The following is a 20,269-nucleotide window of genomic DNA, read 5'->3' on the forward strand; positions in this document are numbered from 1 at the left end:
TGCTGTACACTGTACAGACAAAGTAAGAGACAATCCCTGACTTGAAGAGTTTATAATCTAAAGAGACCAAGACAGATTATTATTCATGGAATCATAGAATATCAGGGTTGGAAGGGACCTCAAGAGGTCATCTATTCCAACCCCCTGCTCAAAGCAGGACCAATTCCCAACTAAATCATCCCAGCCAGGGCTTTGTCAAGCCTGACCTTAAAAACCTCTAAGGAAGGAGATTCCACCACCTCCCTAGGTAACCCATTCCAGTGCTTCACCACCCTCCTAGTGAAAATTTTTTTCCTAATATCCAACCTAAACCTCCCCCACTGCAACTTGAGACCATTACTCCTTGTTCTGTCGATTGCTACCACTGAGAACAGTCTAGCTCCATCCTCTTTGGAACCCCCTTTCAGGTAGTTAAAAGCAGCTATCAAATCCCCCCTCATTCTTCTCTTCTGCAGACTAGACAATCCCAGTTCCTTCAGCATCTCCTCATAAGTCATGTGCTCCAGCCCCCTCATCATTTTTGTTGCCCTCCACCAGACTCTTTCCAATTTTTCCACATCCTTCTTGTAGTGTGGACACAGTACTCCAGATGAGGCCTCACCAATGTCGAATAGAGGGGAATGATCACGTCCCTTGATCTGCTGGCAATGCCCATACTTATACAGCCCAAAATACCATTAGCCTTCTTGGCAACAAGGGCACACTGTCGACTCATATCCAGCTTCTTGCCCACTGTAACCCCTAGTCCTTTTCTGCAGAATGGCTGCCTAGCCATTTGGTCCCTAGTCTTTAGCTGTGCATGGGATTCTTCCGTCCTAAGTGCAGGACGCCAGCCCATACTTCTTTAAAATTGCTGGCAAGAATACTGTGGGAGACCATATCAAAAGCTTTGCTAAAGTCAAGGAATACATCCACTGCTTTCTCCTCATTCACAGACCCAGTTATCTTATCATAGAAGGCAATTAGGTTAGGCAGGCATGACTTGCCCTTGGTGAATCCATGCTGACTGTTCCTGATCACTTTCCTCTCCTCTAAGTGCTTCAGAATTGATTCCCTGAGGATCTGCTCCATGATTTTTCCAGGGACAGAGGTGAGGCTGACTGACTTGTAGTTCCCCGGATCTTCCTTCTTCCCTTTTTTAAAGATGGGCACTAAATTAGCCTTTTTCCAGTCATCCGGGACCTCCCCAGAGTGCCTTGAGTTTTCAAAGATAATGGCCAATGGCTCTGCAATCACATCCGCCAACTCCTTTAGCACCCTCGGATGCAGCGCATCCGGACCCATGGACTTGTGCTCATCCAGCTTTTATAAATAGTCCTGAACCACTTCTTTCTCCACAGAGGGCTGGTCACCTCCTCCCCATGCTGTGCCCCCCAGTGCAGTAGTCTGGGAGCTGACTTTGTTCGTGAAGACAGAGGCAAAAAAAGCATTGAGTACATTAGCTTTTTCCACATCCTCTGTCACTAGGTTGCCTCCCTCATTCAGTAAGGGGCCCACACTTTCCTTGATTTTCTTCTTGTTGCCTACATACCTGAAGAAATCCTTCTTGTTACTCTTAACATCTCTTGCTAGCTGCAACTCTGAGTGTGATTTGGCCTTCCTGATTTCACTCCTGCATGCCTGAGCAATATTTTTATTCTCCTCCCTGGTCATTTGTCCAATCTTCCACTTCTTGTAAGCGTCTTTTTTGTGTTTAAGATCAGCAAGGATTTCACTGTTAAGCCAAGCTGGTCGCCTGCCATATTTACTATTCTTTCTACACATCGGGATGGTTTGTTCCTGCAACCTCAATAAGGATACTTTAAAATACAGCCAGCTCTCCTGGACTCCTTTCCCTCTCATGTTATTCTCCCAGGGGATCCTGCCCATCAGTTCCCTGAGGGAGTCAAAGTCTGCTTTTCTGAAGTCCAGGGTCTGTATTCTGCTGCTCTCCTTTCTTCCTTGTGTCAGGATCCTGAACTCGACCATCTCATGGTCACTGCCTCCCAGGTTCCCATCCACTTTTGCTTCCCCTACTAATTCTTCCTGGTTTGTAAGCAGCAGGTCAAGAAGAGCTCTTCCCCTCATTGGTTCCTCCAGCACTTGCGCCAAGAAATTGTCCCCTACACTTTCCAAAACTTCCTGGAGAACCAGGGCCTGTGATCTAGTAACTTCTGTTAGTTACCGGAAGAAAGCCTCATCTACCTCATCACCCTGGTCTGGTGGTCTATAGCAGACTCCCACCACGACATCACCCTTGTTGCTCACACTTCTAAACTTAATCCAGAGACTCTCAGGTTTTTCTGCAGTTTCATACCGGAGCTCTGAGCAGTCATACTGCTCTTTTACATACAATGCATGATTATTATTTTAAAGATGGGGAATTGAGGCTGTTTGTACATAGCATTACATAAAGCAGTTTTGGATCATTTCAAAATGAAAGACATCACTTAAAACCAAAATTTGGTTTTCAATGTATTATATTTTTATTGAGGGTACTTCCACAAAATGTCCTATGATGGCATTTGGATACCAGTGATGGGTGTCCTAGAAAGAATGGATGGAGAGAGATTGTTAACATGATTATTTTAAATAAAGTTTTAACAAAAATTAGTAAACAGATGAATAAGTACTGTTCTCTTTCTCGCTACAAAGCCATATTTTTGGGGAAATATGGAGAATGAGGCCACTTGAAAATAGTGGATCATTAAAGAGTCTTCCAGAACTTCTAAATGCTATAACTGCAGTGTTTGTTGTTCCAGTACTTTGCAAGAACAGAAGGGGGAATTACGGAAGCGCCTATCCTACACTACCCACAAACTGGAAATGCTTGAAACAGAATTTGATTCTACACGCCAATATCTTGAAATTGAACTGAGACGTGCTCAGGAAGAACTTGAAAAAGTAACCGAAAAATTGAGAAGGTGAGTATTTTTTTTTAAATAGATAAACTGCATTGAGAATATACAAACTACTGTACTTAACAATGTAGAGATATGCAATCCATTCATTATATAAACATGTTTATAGTACACTTTACACCCACATACATATATTTGTTACATACCACACACATATATATTGATATATGTCTATGTGTGATACACATACATATATATGCATATTTGTGTGTGCATACAGTGTATATTGTATACACGGTATGTAATCTTTATATCATTAATGGCATATACATTATGTGTGTGTGTGATTACACACACACACTCCTATTATAAACACAAAGGATATTGATATTCCCTTTAGTAAGTACAGTGTAACTGCATTGATATTAGTTGAGTTATTCTGCATTTACGCTGGTGTAAGAGCAGAATTAGGCCCTGTTTTTCAAAGATGAGCAAAGTTTATGTTCAGTGTATGAAGTGTTATGAAGTTTCATATCATGGTGTGGTAAAACATGTTACATTTACTTCCAAAAAGTATGATGTGAAACAAAAAGCCTTCTATTTAAAAATAATACAAACTGCAGAAAAAAAGGCACAGAGCTGTTCTAAATTTAGGGCCCAATCAGAATAAATAATAGTAATAATTGAGTCCTCATTGACTTAAAAGGGAGCAGGCTCTAGCCTTAAGTGCGTACATGTCATTTTTTAAAATCTCTGAACCAAAAGATCCATTTATTTATGAAAAAAATTCAGTTGAACTTTTCCTGAACGCATCATCATCATCATGTAGGAAAATGGACAGTGCATCACATCTAATGCAGGTAACAAAGTACCTTTCCAAGTAGAAACAGAAATCTTGCATAACATTTCTTAGCTGGACTGTAGCATTAATATAAGTGATAATAAGGTAATTGCTATAAATAAAGATTTTTTAACAGGTTGAATTTTAAGACACCAGTACAGGAAATCATGTTAGCACATGCTTAAAATTAAGATACATGCTTTCCTGAATCAAGGCCTAAATCAGAGATACAGCATATACTACTTTACATGATTTTGTTATCTACAGGCTTCTATGTAGAGCAGGCAGTCAGCTGTCCACACTACTACAACACATTTTTCCCCTCTCTCCTATCGCTTCATTTACATCAGAGCTGTCAAAGTAACATTCTAGTGCAATTTTCTTCAAACCCTTTCACAGTGTTTTCCAATAAATGGCAATGTTAACCATCCTTCTTACTGTATATTAAATTACTTTTCCTGAAGAACTACATTTTGCAGGGCAAGTGGAAGGCTCAGAAATAGAACAGGGAATATTTGGGACTTTCTGGATTTGAAATAATGTTTTACTTCAGGCACATCCTGTTTAAAGTGTAAGTCAGATATTTCACAAAAACAACGCGGAGTCCAGTGGCACCTTAAAGACTAACATTTATTTGGGCATAAGCTTTTGTGGGTAAAAAACCCCACTATTTCAGCCGTGTTACAAAAAACACACAAAATGTGTATCCACACTGGAAATTAATCTGAGATACTACCTTTTGATGCAACTTTTAAAAGAGCATACAGGTAACTCGTTCACTTATAGGAACATGCCTCTGTATTTAAGTATAGTAACCATCTTCTGCCATAAAACCTGCTTCAACTTTTCCTTTTAGAAAATGTGCAGTAAACCTTGCATCAGGTCTATATAATTTCTTCCCTACCATCTCTGCTTATATAATATACATTTGGATCTCAGAAGGAGCCATGGACATTATAAAAAGGCTAATCATGCAGTCAGTGGGAGTTTTGCCAGAGTAAAAACAACGTCAGGCCTGTAGACAGGTTGTCTATATAGGTAGGGCCTGATTTTCAGAAGTTCTGAGTGTGATGGGTTGGATCCCCCCGTTCCGGGCCACCAGCTGATGTGCTGGGGTCTCACTGAGCCCACCTGTCCCACCAGCCTGGATTCCCCTTACTCTGTGCTGCTGTGACAGGCTCTCAAGCCCCTTCCAGCACACACACACAGGTAAGGACACACCCAGCTATAGAATCACACAGTCTGGAGTCAGCTCTGTATGGGAGGACTCAGCTTGGGGAATTTCCCAGCACTCCTGTGCCCATTCCCCACCACTGGTCCAGAGGGTACCTGTGCCCTGTCAGGGTAATTCGCTGGCGGGTCACCAGACAGTTTGTTTCCATTTACACGGCCGCCCGCCATTCCCAGTGGCCGTGGGTCACCATTCCTGGCCAATGGGAGCTGCAGGAAGCAGCAGCCAGCCCATCCCTGTGGCCCGCACCACTTTTCGCAGCTCCCACTGGCCGGGAATGACGTACAAGGGTCACTGGGAGCTGCAGACGGCCGTGCAAATGTAAACAAACCATCAGGCGGCCTGCCAGTGGATTACCCTGATAGGTTGCAAGTGGCCCGCAGCCCGCAGGTTGCCCACCACTGCTCTGGAGTGTAAAACCAAAAATATGTTGCATTGCACCGTATAGAGATCTATACATTGTAAGCTCATGAAATTCACCCTCTCCCTCAATGTGGAGAAAGATATACACAGTTTTTGCCCTCCCCCACGCCCAGTTATGAATTGCACAAACTGAGTTTTAGAATAAACAAAAAACAAGTTTAACTACAAAAAGTAAATTTTAGGTGATAAGGGATAGCAAACGGTACAAAGCAGATTACTGAGCAAATAAAACAAAACACGCAAACTAGATGGAATACGTTAAAGAAATTGGCTACAAACAGTAATTTCTCACCCTAAAAGTTGTTTTATGCAGGTTGCAGAGTTTCTTGAAGGTAAACTGCACTGCTTGCAGTTTAAATCTCCAGGTATACCCTTCACAGGCTGACCTTTCTTGCCTGGGCTCAGCCCCTGCGTCCCCCAGCTTAATTCCTTTGTTTCTTCAGCTGTTTTCGGCAGTCTTCCTTCTTGGTGGGGAGGCAGTAATTTCTCACCCTAAAAGTTGTTTTATGCAGGTTGCAGAGTTTCTTGAAGGTAAACTGCACTGCTTGCAGTTTAAATCTCCAGGTATACCCTTCACAGGCTGACCTTTCTTGCCTGGGCTCAGCCCCTGCGTCCCCCAGCTTAATTCCTTTGTTTCTTCAGCTGTTTTCGGCAGTCTTCCTTCTTGGTGGGGAGGCAGTGGAGAAGAGTCTAGATTAACTCACTCCCCAGCCTTAAATAGGATTTGTATATGCAGGAATCCTTTGTTTCCCAGTTTGACTCCCACCCCCTTCCTGTGAAAAAGTACCAGTATGTCAAGATGGTATCCTGTACCAGGTGACATGATCACATGACCCTGCAGTATTAAAGCAGCATCCCAGGAAACATCTCAGGAAGGAGGGAGATTAGTATCTTCAAAGTCCTATTGTCCTTCCTAGTGGCCCATTCAAGTTATTTGCATACATCTGGTGGGCGTTCCCCAGGTAAAAACACAGTTGTAATTATTACAGAGTCCATATTTCTAACTTCAGATACAGAAATGATACATGCATACAAATTAGATAATCACATTCAGTAAATCATAACCTTTCCAATGATACCTCGCATGATCCATCTTGCAGAAATCATATCTTAGTTATGTCATATTCATATCGTAACAATATTTCTATGAAGAATATGGGGCGTAACGTCACCCTGAGCGCCTAGTACTTCAGTTCAGGTCAATAAGCCAGATCCAGTGCCTGTTGAAATCAGTGGAAAGACTGCTGTTGACATCAGTGCACAATGGATAAGGTTCAGTAGATGCTGTGGATGTTCAGAACCTCTGAAAGTCAGGCCCATAAAATGTTTCATTTATTGCAAAGAACATTATCAGTGGAAAGTATTAAAATCAAATGAATATAAGTGCTTTTTCTAAAACTCTACTTGGTAGCTGTTTTTTTTATTACGAAGAAAATTTATGCAAAAAATTATGTTCCAGGCAGGTGATTTCTCCTCCGAAGACTTATCATGTGGGAAGCCCAAAATACGTTACAAGGTGAGCTTTAAAAATTGTTTCTATTGAGAATAGCAAAAACATAAAAAAATAAGGCAAGATAAACACCTAGAAATCCCCAAACTGGAAACAGATAAACATTTTAAACAAAAGTATGATCCAAAAGAGTGTCGGCAACATGTAAAAATAACTATATGAAGATCAGTGTGTAAAGAACAGTAAGAGCAATATTAGAACATCAAGAATTTATCTCCCATGTTGTTCATTTCTAAAGAAAGAGAAAGGTAAATGTGAACAACTGTACTAGATAAGCACAGAGTAACATGGTCCCACTTGTACGCTAAAAAACATTTCAGTCATTAAACTTGTACTGCTGCTCTGAGCAGCGTTCTCCCTAACGGCTGGAAGCTCCATTAGCCATTGCTTCTAAAGCCTCCCACACCCTTAATTTAATCCACAGTAATGCCAAAACAACCTGCCTTTTTTGTTTGTTTTAAACACAACTATCTCCTGTTTAGGGAGGGCACATTTAGATGACTTGATGGCCTATCATTCTCTAAAGGAGTAGGATTTTCTAAGCACACCATGTTGACCTATACTGCTCCCACTGAATTCAATGGTAAAACTTTCATTGACATCAGAAGGAGCTGAGTTTTGCCAATGCTGAGCAATTTTGAAATTCCCACCCTTAAACCATAGTTCTGCTTTGAAAAGTGGCTGAAATGGCATTGTGGGGTTCCGTGTGCCTCGCAATGATTTGCATATCATATCACCAGCTCCTTGTGCCATAGCAAGACCAACGAAACCTTGACCATCCCTGAGAGGTGTTTGTCCAACTTGTTTCTAAAAGTGTCCAATGATGGGAACTCTGTGACCTCTCTTGAAAGCCTATTCCAGAGCTTAACTATCCTTATAGTTAGAAAGTTTTTCCCAATATCTAACCTGTGTTGTGTTTAAGAGTGTGCTCAGTTTAAAAGTAAAAACAAACCCATGCATTTCGACTACCAGTCCTGAAAACTCAAACTGAGCTCAAAGAGCCCAGCTGGACTCATTCCTTGTTTTGCACCCCACCAGTAATAAAGGTTCTGCTGGTCAAATTAGGCCCACGCCCACACCTGTACAACTCTCAGATTATGCGTTCAGTAATAACTGTGCAAAGCCCATCATCTCCGCTTGGAATTTAGAGTAGAATTCTGTTGATGCACAAGGAGTAAAATCCACTTAAACATATGTGTTTAAGTGCTTCACTATAGAGGGATGGACTTCAGCATGTATTTAAGTGGGTTCCTGAACAAGACCCTCACAGCTGTGTTGGCTCCTTTGCAGTGCTAGTAGGAGAAAAAAGCATCTTATATTTGTAAGAAAGAAGATAAAACTTGAGAGTACAGACAAGGAACAAACCTGTTGAAGAAGAAGGTGCCATTTGTACAGTCACTCTTCAAAGCAGAACTGCTATCTAGGTGGAATTTTCTCCTGTGCAGAGGGCCAGCCGCACAAGGCCTATGCTTCATTTAACCCACATTTTTGAGGTCTCAGTGCATAGGCTTTGTATGAGCTATCTGCATAGGACTGCATTTTACCTTGCAAGGGGAAGGTATTTTCTGCTACATTAGACCACATAGATATTTAATGGTAGTGATGATCAGAACTCTTTTTATTAGACCCTGAGAAACATATGAGCAGTTGCACTGCACGGGTGCACACACCCACACATACAGAGCACAAGGGTGCCGTACAATTTGAATTTACTGCAGGACACAGAGAAGGCACCAAAAACATAATAAATGAACAGTGTCACATCAAATAATTCATTCTTTGTAAAAGGCAATTCATAGCTCAGTCAACCCAATTACCACTGAAATTTACAAAGCTGACAGATTTTACAGTTTTAAAGTCTTAGACACTGCAAAATTCAAACAATCGGGGTGAATGCTTTTTCTACAAGTGGGGCTATGTTACCATTTGTTCATTTGGTCATTGCAGGTCAGATTAATTTTCCCCACTCCTGCTTTATTTTTAAATGTATTGCCAAAAGATTTTATTTAATTTTATTATATTCTTTTCCTTTCATACCTTTAATGCTTTTTTCCATATATTTCTGAGTCCATTTCCCCCCTCCCCATTCACAGTACTGACACTTGTTTTGGCCCCGTGGGTCTTTTATTTTTCCAGTTTGGGTTTTGTGTGTGCGTGTGTTTATCTACTTTATTTTGATTACCTTTGCATACAGTTCTCAATAGAAACACTTTCTGAAGCTCAGCTCCTTCTATATTGTGGGGGGTTTTCATAGAAATGTAGGGCTGGAAGAGACTTTGAGAGGTCATCTAGTCCAGCCCTCTTCACTGAGGTGGGACCACATATACCTACACTACCCTGACAGATATTTGTCTAACCTCTTCTTAAAAATCTCCAGTGATGGGGATTCCACACCCTCCCTTAGAAGCTTATTCCAGTATTTAACTATCCTTATAGATAGAAAGTTTTAGCTTAGATATTGGGAAAATCTCCTTTGATTAAGATAAAGCCAATTATTTCTTGTCCTACCTTCTGTGGACATAGGGAACATATGCAAAGACTGTTATTAGGTTCCACCCCCCTTGCCCCATCTTCTTTTCTCAAGACTAAACATGTCCACTGTTTTTATCATTTCCTTATCAGTCAGGCTTTCTAAACCTTTTATCATTTTTGTATCTCTTCCTCTGGACTCTCTCCAATTTGTCTACATCTTTTCTAAAGCATGGTGCCCAGAACAGGACACAGTATTCCAGCTGAGACCTCACCAGTATCAAATAGAGCAAGATAATTACCTCCCTGGTCTTACATACAACACTCTGTTAATATACCCCAGAATTATATTAGCTTTTTTTCACAATTGCATCACAATATTCACTCATAAGCAATTTGTGATCCACTGTAATCCCAGATACTTTTTAGCAGCACTACTGCCTAGCCAATCATTCCCCCTTTTTGTAGGTGCACATTTGATTTGTCCTTCCTAAGTGCAGTATTCTGCACCTTATTCAATTTCATCTTGTTGATTTCAGACTAGTTCTCTAAGTTCTCATTGGTTCTTTTGAATTCTAATCCTGTCCTACAAAGTGCTTGAAACCCCTTCCCGCTTGGTGTCTTCCACAGATTTTATAAGCATAATCTCCACTCCATTATCCAAGTCATGAGTAAAAATATTGACTAGTACCAGACCAAGGACAGACCTCTGCAAGCCCTCTTCCTGTCCCCCACAGTTTGCTAGCAAACTATTGATAATTACTCTGGTCTTTCAACCAGTTATGCAGCTACCTTATAGTAATTTTATCTAAACCACATTTCCCTTATTTGCTTATGAGAAATTCATGTGGGACTGTCAAAAGTCTTACTAAAATCAAAATGTATCATCTCTTGCTTTCTCCCATCCATTCTCCAGTAATCCTGCAAAAGAAGGAAATTAAACTGGTTTTGTATGATTTGTTCTTGTCAAACCCATGTTGGCTTTTATTTATAACCCTATGATCCTCTAGGTGTTGACAAAATGATTGTTTAATAATTCGTTCCAGTATCTTGTCAGGTATCGAAGTTAGGCTGACTGGTCTATACTTCTCCAGATGCTCTTGGTTCCCCTTTTTAAGTACCTTTCTCCAGTCCTCAGGGACTTCACCCATCCTCCATGAGTTTTCAAAGATAGTCACTAATGGTTCTGAAATTGTTTCAGCTAGTTCCTTTAAGTACTCTTGGGTGAATTTCATCAGGTCCGGTTGACTTGAATACATCTCCCTTATCTAAGTATTCTTTAACCTGTTCTTTCCCTGTTTTGGCTTGTGTGCCTTCCACCTTGTTATTAACACTAATTGTGTTAAATATCTAGTCACAGTTTACCTTTTTAGTGAAGACTAAAGCAAAATAGGCATTAAACACCTCAGCTGTCACCGTTGTGTTGAGATTTGGCTCTTGCTTAGTGAGTTTTGTTAATTTTCTAAAAATTTGATTTGAAAAGGAGTACTTCAGAGAACGAGGGTTTACATGCTACAATCCACTAACTCTTGTGGATAGAGCAAACCTGGATGGAAATGGAGTAGGGAGTTAGAGTAGGAGGAGCAGGGAGCAATGGCCCATGACACATTCCTACTGCACCCATAGAGTGGGGGCACTGTCAGAGTGAAGAGTTTAATATTAGAAGGGACCACAGATCATCTAGGGCTTGTCTACACAGAAACCGCTACTGCAGCACAGTGGTGCCACCACAGCTGTGCCACTGTAGCGCTCCAGTGAAGATTCTACACCAACGGGAGAAACCCTCCCGTCAGTGTAAGTAATCCACCTCCCCACCTCTCCCTCAGTCAATGGGAGAATTCTTCCATCGACCTAACACTGCCTACCCCAGGGGGTTAGGTTGGTTTAAGTGCATCGCTCAGAAGTGTCAATTCCTAGTGTAGACCAGGCCCTATGCTGACCTCCTGTATATCACAGGCCACCAATGCTACCCAACATCCACACTAAGCCCAACAACTAAAATTAGACCAAAATATTACAGCCCACAGGAGACTATTATGTGTCACAGGAAGAGTTGTGTTAATGGGGATTGATCCTGTGCTCTTTGAAGTCAATAGCAAAAGAGTGCAGAATCAGGCCTGTGCTGGATTAGGAGCAAAGCCAGGGGGACCAGCTACTCTCCATGGCATGCCCTCATCTGAATAGCATAGATAATTAACGAGTTAGAGAAGCATTAGGTCATGTTCTATGCCTGCAGCTTTCTTAAGGGTGTAGACAGGGAGCCTCATATGGGTATGTCTACACAGTAAAGTAAAACCCATCTTTGGCCCATGTCAGCTGACTCAGGCTTGGACTGCTGAGCTGTTTCATTGCTGTGTAGATTTCTGCGCTTAGGATGGAGCCAGGGCTATAGGACCCCGCAGAGGGGGAGGGTCCCAGAGCTTGGGCTCCAGCCTGAACCCAGAAGTCTACACAGCAATGCAACAGCCCCACAGTCCAAGTCCAAGTCGGCTGGCACTTTTCTTTGCTATACAGATATACCTATAGTGTTTGCTCTCTCTCTCCTATTGCTTTTTCTGGAGGAAGGTGGATAGGGTGTAATACAGCTTCAGACTTTTCTTTGTCATGTTGAATCTGGCTAACAGTGAAAGCCTGTTTAGTGGTTGCAGAAGCAGACATCTATATAGAGGCTTAATATGAATTGGTGCATGTGATAGGAACAGAGAAGATAAAGAGATCGGTGAACTCCAACCAAGCCATTTAATCACCTAGAAATTTGTAACAATGACATCAGGAGATGTAATCAGTTCAGCTGGTGATTTCATGAACTGACCTCTAGTCCTGTACAAGGGCTCGTTGTACACGCTTTCTCACCAGTTTGATCGTCCACTTGGCAGACAGCATTACCACAGAGCCCTCCTCTAGGGTGAAGTTCACCTCTGTGTAGTGGGCCAACAGAAGGTCTGTACAGCACTTTAGTCCTCTTTAGGCTCTCAAAATAAGGCTTAAGGGCCTTAATCTGGCCCCACCCCTACCCCCTTTCACAGTGGGAATTTCCCCACATAGAGAAGTCCTCCTTTTTCCACAGCTTTACTAGGGGCAAAAATTTTCCTCACAGATCTGCCTGACAGATCTTAACACCTAGATTCCATTCTCCCTACCCTGCAACCCCAAAAGAATTCTGGGTACATAGGGAAAGCACAGTCCCACAATTAGGATCCGCTAGTGCAGTCTCTAAATGGGGAATTTTGCCATATAATTGGAAGGAAAATCTTTACAGCACAAAGCAGTGGAAATAGGTCTGAAATGCCACTCTATTTCATTGTAAATCAGCCTGACCATCCCCTCACCCAATTCTGGGGCAGTTTGAATCCATAGTTCAGTCCTCATTTCAAGGCTTTTCCCTATCTCTATAATTGGTCAAACCAAAACCATGGTTCTAGGCTGAATTCAGATTCAAACTTCTCAGCCTAGGCCCAGTTGTTCATTATATCCAAGTTCACTATTAGCAGAGTCCATTGCCTAGGACATCAGAGTGAAGAAGGCCTTAGGTCTGTTCCCATGAGATGTCCAATGCAGAGATTTGAGAGGCATTTAGATAAACTTTTCAAACCTGAACATTAAGTTGCCAATGGCCCGTACCTGCATACAGAAGTGCATACTGATGGGCTGTTATGCACATGTGTAATAGGGCACCACCATCCTTTAGGATATGGAAAAATTAGGCACAGTTACTGTTGTTATACTAATGGCTGATGTTTCTGCCAGAGCCGATTCTAGGCAACTTTTCTCCTAGAATACTACGGTTACTAGCAGGACAGCCTGGAGAAGCTGACAAACTTTCTTGAGCGTGTTACTCCTGAACAAATAGGAAGCTTCTGTTTCCTATGTCCCACCCAAGTCCCATTATCTTAAAAATAAATGTCTATCCATCCTTTTGAGGGCAAAATTTTGTTCCCTGCACCAAGCCCAAGTCAATGTGTTGGGTGTGCTAGGGCATGGATTCCTGTGGTCTAGCAGGAGAAGGAATTCTCCTAAGACATTCAGTGATGACTTTATGTGGCTGTACTTGCAATCTCAGAACGCCAGTAGCCTCACCCCTTAACTTGAGGGCTTGGTTAGTGAATCCATGCACTTGATGATCTGCAGATCATGCCTCTCCCCACAGCTCTACCACCACAATTCCTGAACATGGTGCACAGGATACAGGTCCTGAACATGGTGCACAGGATACCCTCTGTGCAGGTTCCCACATCCTGGTGCTCCATGCATACCAATGTCCAGGAATGGCACTGGCTCTTGTGCATTCAGGGCTTCTGGCACAATTTGCCTCTAACTATAGTAAGCAAATATGACAGTGGTTTTCTCAGGAAGTGGATGGTAAATATATTGCTAAAGCCTTGGGCTTTAAACTCCTAACCATTGATAGGCAGCAGAAGTGAAAAGTAAATATACTTTAATATTAATGGAAGCCCAAGTTTATGATGAGGTGCAAAAATACAAGTAAAAAGAAATATGTAAACACTTCTAATTATATTATATCATCTTTGTTTTAGGATACAAAATAATTACCTAGCCTTACAAAGAATTAATCAGGACTTGGAAGATAAACTTTACAGGATGGTAAGTTTTTTTTTTAATTTAAATATATTTTTATGGTTCTTAAGCTACCGGACAAATGGCTGCATAGCTGGTATGATTAAGCTTGTGCTGTACACAGGGGGATACTAAACCAGGGACCATGACTTTATCAATGTAATGAGCCAGCCCCGTAGCTGGCATATATCTGCATAGTTCTATTGACTTCAACAAAGATATGTCAATTTATATCAGTTGATGATCTGGCTGGACAATCTTGGCTTTAAAAGAATTCTGGTTAATTTGGCTAATAACTTCTTTTTCCTTGGATTTGTAATATTTAGGTTTTAATTAAGAAAAGATTCAAATGAGGCAATCCAAAATTACCAAACTGAAAAATGTTTCATGGCTCTTTGGTACATTCATTCAGCTTTATTAAGTGACTTAATTGAGCTTGGAGAGTCTTTTCATATCCTGTCATAACTATCAGTCAATCTCAGTACATTCATTTCTGTGTCAACGTTGATCCTACTGCCATAGGCCAGTTAGTAACTAAGAGGGGGAGAAATTATTGCACCAGGTATGGGCCCCTGGGTTTATGAACATTATGAATGAACCACATGAACATACAATCACACTCTGCCTGGAGCTGTAAAAATACCCTGTAATTTTATTAGTGGTGATGCTTATTTGTCAATGCACTTTTAACATAATATTCATTTTTAGGAAGTTTTTAAAGAGAAATTTGGGTGCGATGTTGAGGAGGGATATGCATGGAACAACAATTGTAAACATTGTGTTGTGAGGAATTCTGTTGCAATGCCTGAATCTCAAAAGGTCTTCAGGTCTTTACCCTTCCTGGACCCTTCACATCCTCACTTTCAGGGCTGGCTCCAGGTACCAGCTCAGCAAGCAGGTGCTTGGGGCGGCCAAGGGGAAGGGGCGGCATGGCGGGCTCTTCAGCGGCAATTCAGCTGCGGGTCCCTCGGTCCATCTTGGAGGGAAGGACCGGCCGCCGAATTGCCGCCGAAGAAGAAAGTGGTGCGGTGGAGCAGGTGCCGATCGCTATCGCAGCTTTTTTTTTTTTTTTTGCTGTTTGGGGCAGCAAAAACCCTGGAGCCGGCCCTGCTCATTTTAACCCTGTAATCATCCATTCCCAACTCACCTTCCTTTCTGGTCCTTTAACATCCCTCATGCATGCACTGACATACTTATCGCTGACACAGCCCCTTAAGGATGCTAGTGCAGAGCCTGGGGCATATTGCACAGAATAGCATATAACATTTGAATGGAAAGGCAGACTGGAGCTATGCAAGACAAACTAGGCTTGGCAATGTGCCTGATGAAGATGGGGGAATTTCAGATTTAGAAAAAGAGGAGGACAGGAAATGGGTTGTTAGACATTGGAGGGTGGAATAGGGAGGGAATCCAGGAACGCATAATTTAAAGCCCCCAGGCCCTAAACAGGAAATTGGAAACTGAACCTTAAATCTGAAGATTTCTCTTCCAGGCTCCAAATATCCATGGATCCATTCGTAACCCAGGAATTTTGTGCAAATAAAGGATGCGAGATGTGGTCCATAGTTAATAAACCATCAGTACATTAGTAACTGGCAAACAATTGATAAAGTGAGGGGCAATGATGGAGACAGTGAGCAGATTTGTTTAAGTTATATCTATCTGATTATATCCCTGATTATATCCCCACCCTTCATATGCTCATTTCTTCTTTTATTGTAAGATCCTTGGGACAGGGATTGTGTCTCCATCTATGTTCGGACAGCACCTAGCACGTTGTCGTTGCAACCACAATGCAACTAAATAATAACGCTTCGAAATTCCAATTGGCAAACAAAAAGAAAGAGGTAACGCCAGGCACTATAGAAAGCAACAGTTTTCTAGGTCATACCAAATACTTTGGAATAAACAAGAGCTCTCAGACCCACAACAGAGTCTGTGCTTTAAAGCATGAGAAGAGAACCTCGCATGAGTGGAACAGGACACGGTCCCAGTGGAGAACCTCACCTTTCTTTATTCCTACCAGCACAAGAGGAAATGAAGACTGATTCACAGGAACTGAAGAGGATCTCCAAGGCTTTATGGAACACTTAATCTCAGAGTTGCTTTGTCTTCTGGAACATTGAGACGGGGAACCTGTTGGCAAAAACAAAAAATCAAATGGAAACTAATAAAAACAAGGAGGAGGAGTGTAGCAGATAGTGTGCCATTCTTGATTCAAATGGCCCAAAGTTTTGGGAAGAGTGGGGTGAATTAAAAGCTGAGCTGGCTATTATTGTGGGCTAGGATCACAGAGGCCGATGAAGTGGGCTGTAGCCCACGAAAGCTTATGCTGAAATAAATTTATTAGTCTCAAAGGTGCCACAAGTACTGCTGTTCTTTTTGCGGATACAGACTAATACGGCTGCTACTCTGAAAAGAAGTCTCTTTCTCTCCCCACTTTCTGCGTTGGAGAAGCAGCAGGATTAATTTTTGTTGTCTAGGTCAGTTTGTGTTTCACTGTATTTCAAAAGCATTTAAAGCCTCTGGATGGTGCTGTTTTATATTTTATAGAAATCCCAATAAACTTAAAAAACTGGCAAAAAAAACCCCGAACTCATGCAAGCTCTGCTTTCCCTTTGCCTATATATTTTGGCTCATATCTGGATTCTGAACAGCTAACACATCCAAACGGAATGAACAGGGAGGGGGTTGGGGAGCAGCAGCAATACTTTTACAGTCCTAGTCCTACAAGAGCATGTGCGCAGGTGGAGTCCCATTGAATTTAAGGAGCTCTGCTCAGACAAAGGGCTCTGAATGCTTCTGGGCTGGTGCAGGATTGGGGCCTAAGTTTGCTGTTTTTGCCTCTACCCTCCCCCCCCAAAAAAAATTGAAAAGAAAAATATTAGGTGGACAAGGCAAAAAAAACCAAATCTAGTAACTGCCCTATTCTGGAGAAATCTGGCATTTTAAATCCTCTTGGGCCTACTGTTGAAAGTGACGTAAAAATTAGTTCCAGTAATAGAAAAAAACTGAGATTTTTCTTTGTATATCAATTGTTTTTCCCCTAACCTGTGCCTGCTTTTAAATACCGACCTATAAAACATTTTAAAAAACTTTTTAAAATAACCTTGTGACTCTAGCCAAGTATTGTTGCCCAACTGAAAGTCCAAAACCAAAATGTAATCCACAGTATCCCTGCTGAATGTGCAGGGGCGGCTCCAGGCAGGGGCGGCAGGCGGCTCCGGTGGACCTCCCGCAGGCATGCCTGCAGCGGGTCCGCTGGTCCCGCATGCGGCTGGGGGTGGAGCATCCTGCTTGGGGCGGTGAAATCGCTAGAGCTGCCCCTGTGAATGTGGCTAAAGGTTGAAACATGCGGTCCTTAGTCAGATAAAAATCAATGTTAGGTAGTGTAAATAAGTACTGCCATACTAAATTCATGTTACACCAGAGGCTAACAGACCGAGAACTACGGATTCTGCTGCTACAAACGCCTGTTCTTAGCATAGTCAAGATCTGGATTTGGTGATTTGCATGCTACTGTCAGAATCAACCTGTAGAGAAGTAAAATACAAACAATCTTTGTAAAGAATTAAGCATCATAATTCTGGACTCTTTTTCATTAAGAGGAAGGCAAGAAACATGTGGAACCCTGCAGTGTTGTGTTGTGATTGTCACATGCTATTTAATTAAAGACTATATCTCCTCTAGTTCCAATATTACCAACATTCACTAATTTCCCCTGAAGTTAGTCCGAGTAAAATATTGGCTTGGCATGACCTTGCCATACATGAATGGCAGTGATTGTAGATTATACAGATCATCCCAAAATAATGCTGATAAAACCTTTATACCATCCCAAGCCCCATATGTTAGAGAAAAACTACTTTACAATACAATGTTCAAGAGATTTCAGAATTGGAGGCGGGGGGTGTATCACTATATATAAAGCCTGGTGCCTTATTTACCATGGCCCAGATTTTCAAAAGATTTTTAGGCACCTAAAGATGGAGATAGGGGCCTGTGAAAATTCCGCTACATGCCAAAGAAAATCTGGCTCCATGAGTCCAGGTGCACAGAGGAAGCCATAATCTCAAAAAATAACCTAAACTAGCTTTTCTGTAAATAAAAATGTCACAATTTTAAGGTGATGCCTTAACTAGAAGTTATAGCTGGTTCTTACTGGAAAGTTGGGACTGCCCAGTGGTGTAAGGCTGTTTCTAGCTCTACAGGGTTACAAGATGTCAGAATTTGAACCCATCACTGGTCTAAGATGTACTTATGTACACACGCAGTATGTGGATTGTGGAGGTGATAGCCACGTCATTGCAGAGTTATGTAGTGAACTGGGGATGTATGGGATAAATTAACTGACAGTTTGAAAAATTTATCATGCACCTTTGACCACTTCACAATAGGCGCCGACTTTTATTTTTCCTCAGGGGTGCTCCACCCCTAATCTGCCCCAAGGCACCCACTTCGCCCCTTCCCCAGCCCCACCCTTGCTCCGCATCTTCCCACCCCCAATCCGCCCCCTCCCCCGAGGCCTTGTCTTCCCACCCCCACTCTGCCCCTCCCACAAGACCTGCCTACCTGCCACTTGCTGCTCTCCACCCTCTCCCAAGCTCCTCCCCAAGCCGGCAAGCAACTGATCAGGGATGCCGGCAATCAGCTAATCGGGGTGCCGCCAAACAGCTGTAGCTGGTGGGTGCTGAGCACCCACTTTTTTTTCTGTGGGTGACCCATGGAGCTGTCACCGATGACCTCACATCATCCCTTTGCCCAATAGTCCATCTCTCCCAGGACTACTTCCAACATTCTAAACCTCCAGCTGCTCCGAACAGCCACCAGTGTTTTTTTTCAACAACCTGTCAAAGAAATGTTTCACTCTTTCTTCCCAAATACCCAGCTGCCAGCCAGCTAAATAAAGGCTATATTTTGTGGCCATGATAGTATTAGACCTTTGCTTCACTGAGACACTGTGCGACGTTGAGCTGTTGCCGTTGTCATTTGCAAAGCAGGGAGGCAGAGTTGCCATTCAATTTAAAAATCCTGCTTTCCCCTAGATCTGGTCTGGATACTTGTGTCTATTTCATGGCCACAAAGTCATATGAGCTGCAAGCTTTTTCAATAAAGCGATTGCACCACTTTCCAAGGATCTGACTGATAAAAAATACAATGTAAAAAACCACAGGGTGTTTTTTTATTAATAACATTGGAGTGCATAATACAGTTTGACCTTAGGTAATTATTTTCTGCCTACTTAACTCCCTCCTCTAATTTTAACTGTTTACAATATTCTCCTTTACATTTTTTCCCAAACTGTTGTGTAGAGATGCTGGGGATTGTTAAATTGTTGCCATGTTCCACTCCCAGAGCTGGCTCTATTTCTGTGTGAAGTCCATAAAGTTAGTTAAATTCTTTATGTGTTCAGGATGAAATTCACTATCTATATAAAAAGATTCCAGGAAGGTCACTCTGAAGCCTAGAATGTCTGTTGAGTCAGGGTGAAGCAATGGAAGCAGCTACACGTATGGTTGAGAGCTCTTTTTGTTCAGAATATCACGCGGTTCAAATAATTGGGATTTGCAGTCTTTATTGTCCACTTTTTAAGTTCTTCACCATTTTGACTTCACAAATTACACCTGTGTGGAATACAGCTATAGCAAGGCATGTATCTATCTATGCCATACATCGGGATATCAGAGGAAACTCAGCCAACCACCACCCTTAATTTACAGCAAATTTGCATGCAACAATTTCATTGGTTGTATGAAGGAAATTGCACAGGTGGATTACGTGGTCTACCTGCCAGCTGCACAAATCAACACAAATCTCCCAGCACACACACACACCCTCCACACCTCAACACAACTATCCACACAGAACATGAAATAATCCTAAACATCACCCTGAGGCCTACAATATCTGTTGAATCAGTGTGAAGCACTGATGACAGCTACAAGCATGCCTGAGAGCTTTTCGTTTAGAATATCACCAGATTCAAACATCACTGGGAGCTGCAGTCTGCTACTGTCCAATTTTTAAGTTCTCAGCCATTTTGGGGGAGGGGTTGTATCCACATGACTTTACAAATTACTCCCAGGCAACAGCACAGGTACTCGTATGCCATGAGGACTTGATTCTCATTTATATTATGGCCACTCTTGCAATGTAAAATAGAGAGAAGTTACATTTATACCCACTGTAAAGACAGATCAGTATAAATGAGTGTCAGGCCACAAAATGTGTTGAGACTTGAGCACTCCACTGATTGTTATTCTGCTTCCTGTCTATGAGTGAGGAGCAGAGCACATCTTGCAGGCTCTGGGCTTCCAGACACTGCTTTATTCAAATCTTGCATGTTCTGGGGCTTATCTAGTGTCATGCCCATAATGCAT

At 42.1% G+C, this 20,269-nt stretch overlaps 1 protein-coding gene across 3 annotated transcripts in view; it reads left to right on the forward strand.

Moving 5' to 3' along the window:
- The window catches only part of BEGAIN (brain enriched guanylate kinase associated), a 243,835-nt gene that overhangs the window by 142,523 nt on the left and 81,043 nt on the right, over positions 1-20,269 (forward strand). For all 3 annotated transcript variants that reach the window (XM_039533111.1, XM_039533112.1, XM_039533114.1), the window contains 2 exons: positions 2,742-2,903; positions 13,850-13,916. In XM_039533111.1, coding sequence (XP_039389045.1) covers positions 2,742-2,903; positions 13,850-13,916 — 229 coding nt within the window. The remainder of the gene's footprint in view (positions 1-2,741; positions 2,904-13,849; positions 13,917-20,269) is intronic.

Source organism: Mauremys reevesii, linkage group 4 (genome assembly GCF_016161935.1).
Source record: "Mauremys reevesii isolate NIE-2019 linkage group 4, ASM1616193v1, whole genome shotgun sequence".
NCBI lineage: Eukaryota > Metazoa > Chordata > Testudines > Geoemydidae > Mauremys > Mauremys reevesii.